At 29.5% G+C, this 4,975-nt stretch overlaps 1 protein-coding gene across 1 annotated transcript; it reads right to left on the bottom strand.

Annotated features, from left to right (window-relative positions):
• Positions 1-4,548: 4,548 nt before the first annotated feature.
• On the bottom strand, positions 4,549-4,731 carry K441DRAFT_591084 (uncharacterized protein; the record flags this gene model as incomplete). The annotated part of the gene is made up of 1 exon (XM_067644826.1): positions 4,549-4,731. The coding sequence occupies one exon, from the start codon at positions 4,729-4,731 to the stop codon at positions 4,549-4,551; it is 183 nt and encodes a 60-aa protein (XP_067497533.1).
• Between the last annotated feature and the right edge of the window lie 244 nt (positions 4,732-4,975).

Below are 4,975 nucleotides of genomic sequence, written 5' to 3'. Positions count from 1 at the left end.
TATAGTAAAAGCGGATACCCCCTTTCTATTCTATCTTATAGATATAAATAGGTTATAGGTATACTATAATAATATTATAGACACCTTAATTGGCCCTATAACTGCCCTAAGAAGTAAGTATATTACCCTACTAATTATATAACGATTTAGACACCCGTTCCTTATATAGGGAGAGACTTTACAAACCTATATTTAGGAATCTTTTAACTATAACCCGTGCTACCTTACTAGTACGGAGATCTACTATCTATACCGCTATTTTAGCTACCTATTAGCTGAAAAGCTATATAGAGTCCTTAAATGCTCTAAACACAACGATATTAATAGAAAGGCAGTTAATTACCTAACTAAATACTACTCCTTTTGCCAGAAATATAAACGTTCCCTAGGCTAATTTAAGTTTACCCTTTATAAGGACCTTAACTTTAACTACTTGGTATATATAGACATTATATATATTAACGGCAGTTTAGTATTATATATAATTAATAAGGTAACCCGCTATTAAGCCGCCTATTAGTTGCAAAATATATCTATAAAATATATTTAGGATATTTTATGGACCTACTAGATTAATATATACGTTAGACCTCCGTAGTATATTACCTATAACGCTAGTAGGAACTTTATTAGTAAGGAATTCTAGTAGTACGCTATAGCTATAGCTATATTAATAAAAGCTGTTTTAGTTAAGGTATATTAGTTTATTAGGCTTATTAAGTAAGCTTACCTAGCTCTATAGAGAGCTTACTAGATTATTATAGATAAGTATAAGGATATCTAAAAGGAACTGGCTTTATAGATGGCCGTAAAAGCTATTAATAATACCGCCAGCCCTAATGGATTAGTACCTACCCTCTTAGTTTATAGAGCCTACCTAAGAATAAGTAAACTAGACTCTTCTACCCTATTTATTATAGAACGAGCAGCTATAATATAGAAGGTAATAGCTAAAGTAGTTAAGCTATAGGCTAAATAAACTATTAATAATACTTTATACTACCGTAATAAACCTAATATAACCCTAGTATATAACCTCCCGCTTAATTCTAAAGTCCTTATATAGCATAAAAGCGGCAATTAGACTAGACCTTACTGTCTACTAGCCGTAGAAGATAAGACCTATTATATATAGCTCCCTAGCGGACTAATAAGCTTTAAAAGCACGTCCGTAAAACCCTATTTTTAGTCTAAAAATACCTATAACGTTAAACTAGATGAACTAAAAGCACCTACTAAGCTAGACGAACTAGAAGCACCTACTAAATTAGATAAACTAAAAGCACTTTTATCTACCCTAAAGGTCCCCTAGAAACCTACTAAAACTACTAAACCTACTATAAAGCGTGGCTAAGGACGCCCCTACAAGAACCCTATAACAGAGAATTACTTAACCTCTATAGGTATATCCGCAAAGTAATCTCCGCCTATAGATATATTAGTTCTAATATAGAAAACCCCTTTTATAGACTTATAATATAAAGAGATTAATAAACTATTTAAAAAGGGCGTCTTTACGGTTATAATAGAGAGAGACGTTTTACAAGGCGTCCGTATATTTAACTTACGCTTTATTAATAAAATTAAGCACCCTAGTACTAATAAAGCCTTTAAAAAGTTAAGGCTTATTATATAAGCTTATAATAACTAAGGAAAGGACTTAGTTTTTATACAATTGCCTATAATTTAATAGGCTAGTTAATGGATTATACTTACGCTTATATCGGGACTATAGTAAACTAAACCCATAGCCCTCTACTTATAGGATATCTTATAAGCCTATATATAATTAAATATTTACTTAAATAGGGACATCTTTATATAGCTACCGCTTAAGCTTAATCTATAACTAGGAATAATTTTATAGGTTATAAAACTACTTTACGGAGTACTAGAAGCTAGAAACTATTGGTTTAAGATATACCACTAATACTACGTTAGTAAGCTTAAGATAAAGCAGTTAACCTATAATCCTTACCTCCTATATACCCTATTAAACGGCCTTAGTATTATTAAACTTTAAATAAATAATACCCTTTTTTTAGCGGACTAAACTTTTATAAATATAAAAGAGACCAAATTATAAAAGGCTAAATTCCTAGTAAAACCGTAGGAGTAGTTAACTAAGTAAACTCTAATTAAGTTTAACAGAGGCTTAATTATATAAAAGGGCAACTTAATTTAGCTAACTTAGAAATGCTAAGCTTAAAACCTAAAGCCTATTATAGTAAAGCCTATAGACCTTACTAGTTCCTATAGAGAAACCTATAAAACCGTAAATATAAAGGATTAATACGCTATATAGCGTATAAGAGGCGCCTATATTACTATAGTCTATTAACCTAAATCTGCCTATAACTTATCCTTTATAGCCTAGGCAGTAAATCTATAAGAAGAAAATATTAAGTAACTTAATAAGCGTATTTAATAGCAAATTAATAATATAATAAGAGGACTTACTTTTATACCGCTAGACCTAAATTTTATTAGTATAATAGTATTTACGGACGCCTTCTTTGCCAATAATAAAGACCTATTATTATAAATTGGCTTTATAATTGTACTTACGGACTATAATTAGGATGTAAATATACTATACTAATCTTTAATTAAGTGTAAATAAATAACCTAAAGTATACTAGCTTCTAAACTATATATATTAGCTTATAGCTTTAATATAACAGCTATAATTAAATTAATAATCTAGAAGATTTTATAATTAGAGTAGTTACCCCTAGTTTTATATACTAATTTAAAGTCCCTCTATAACTACCTAGTTAAACTAAGTATAATATAAAAGAAGAGGCTTATAGTTAACCTAATATGCTTATATTAGGCCTATAAATAATATAAGATTATAAAGGTTAAATAGATTAGTAGCGGAGATAACCTAATAGATGCTATAACTAAGGTAAAACCGTGCTAAGCTTTTAAAACCCTAATTAATATAAATAAGCTTAACCTAAAGGTTATAGAGTGGGTAGAGCGAGACTAATAAAGTATTTATAGTTTAGTTATAGCCTATTAAAAGGCCGTACGGTTTATTTTATAGACCGTAAGTAAGACTTATAGCTAGCTTAGAGTACCGTTTAGAAGGCAGACTAGACGGCACCTTAAGGAGGATTTCCTATATATTTCCTTATATCTTTTATAGTTCTATTAAGGCAATTATAGAGGCTATACGTAAGTAATTCTATTTTTTAAGTACCACTAGTATATAATTATAGCACCTATTATACTAACCGCGTGCTTATATATTTAATATACTAAGTATATATTTACGCGTTTAGTATACCTACTTACTTATATATCTAGTGCACTTCTAAAACACTAGCTAGTTAGGGGGAAGGTGCGTTAGTATATAAACTACATAGCCTACTTTAATAGAATTAACAGTTACTACTATCTAAATAAGCATATAATACTATACGTATTTTATACCCCTAGACACGACTTACCTATACTATTAAGTTGGTATAAATAATAGCTAAGGTAAGCGTTTTATACTTTAAAAGGGTCTTTATAAATAAAAAATAAGTATTTAATTATTTCTTCTTTAGAGATAAAGGGGTTTATTAAGTCTTTAGTATATTATAGGCGTAAATACGTCTAGGCGTCTTTGCTAGTACGGCTAAAAATATAGGCTATTTTAGCTTAGGCGTTAGGGAAGTAGTTTATATTAACTTTAAGCTTATCCCGTAATTAAAGCTTCTAATTATTAAATATAGGGTTAGTTTTATTTATAAGTAGCGGGGAATCCGTAACCTTTGCTAACCGCCTTAATACTATATAGGCCTTAGTAGGTCTATTAAGGCGCTAAGATAAGGCCTAAAGGACTATAGTAAGTCTTTAGTTATCTAATAATAACTTATTATTAGATATAGGGGTATCTCTAGCTTTAAGTAGCTCTTATAGTTATTTAATTTTAGTATTAGTAGCTATAAGCTCCGCCTAGGGGGTTAAAACGTTAATTATTTCTTTATCTAAAGTATTTAAGGGTCCTATAGCTGCTTTACCTACTACTATAGTTTATAGTATAGTGGTAGGGGTATTAGGTAATTTTAGGTAATTTCTTTAGGGGTTTTAGTCTATGTGTGTCTTATAGGTTCTTTCCTTAGGGTTCTATTCTTTTTTTTAGGTCCTATTCTTATAGTCCTATTTTATATTCTTATAGATATATTTAAGTTCCTTCTTAGGAAAAAAGAGTAGAGGGAGCTTTAGATAATATTAGCGACTTAGTTAATTAAAATATAAGTATAGTAAAAGGGTTATATAAGCCTATATAATTAGATTATCTATAAATAAAAATCTAAAGCTAGAGAAAAGAAAAGGAAAGGATAAGTAGTAACGTAAGAAGTTATATATAATCCTTAGTTACGTAAGAGTTATATAAGCCCTACGTTTACTATAACGTTTACTATAACTACTACTTTTTACTAGTGCTATAATAAGGGGGTTCCTATCTTATTTTACCTAATCTACTATATAGGATAGCTAGTAGCGGCGGTAATAGGCTTTAAAGGTTTAAATTATACCCTAATCTAGAGGCTAATAAAGAGAGGTAACGTTTTTAGGTAAAAACTTAACCCTAATATTAAGTAAGCTGGCGCGCTCTAATATTATAAGTATACCCCTAGTATAGCTAGGAGTGGAATTAATAAGTAAAAAAACCTTTTTACTACCTATTAAGCCGTTAAACCACTTAATATAATTAAGAAATATTAACGCCATTATTTAGGCCTTCTTATTAAACCTTTAGGCGAAGTTAAGGCCCCTAAGGTTACTATGCTATATACTAAAATATTAAAGATTCTATATATATAAATAGAGGTTATAAATATCTAATATAGAGTATATGCGGTAAGGGTTATATAGTATAATATAGGTTACCTAACTACCTACAGCCTAATAGATAGCCCAACCTTTACTACCCCTTTTTTTCTCTTTTAGTAAATAGAAAATAAAATATAAATAA

Source organism: Cenococcum geophilum, assembly GCF_001692895.1.
Source record: "Cenococcum geophilum 1.58 unplaced genomic scaffold K441scaffold_75, whole genome shotgun sequence".
NCBI lineage: Eukaryota > Fungi > Ascomycota > Dothideomycetes > Gloniales > Gloniaceae > Cenococcum > Cenococcum geophilum.
This window is presented reverse-complemented; position numbering and strand designations above follow the sequence as displayed.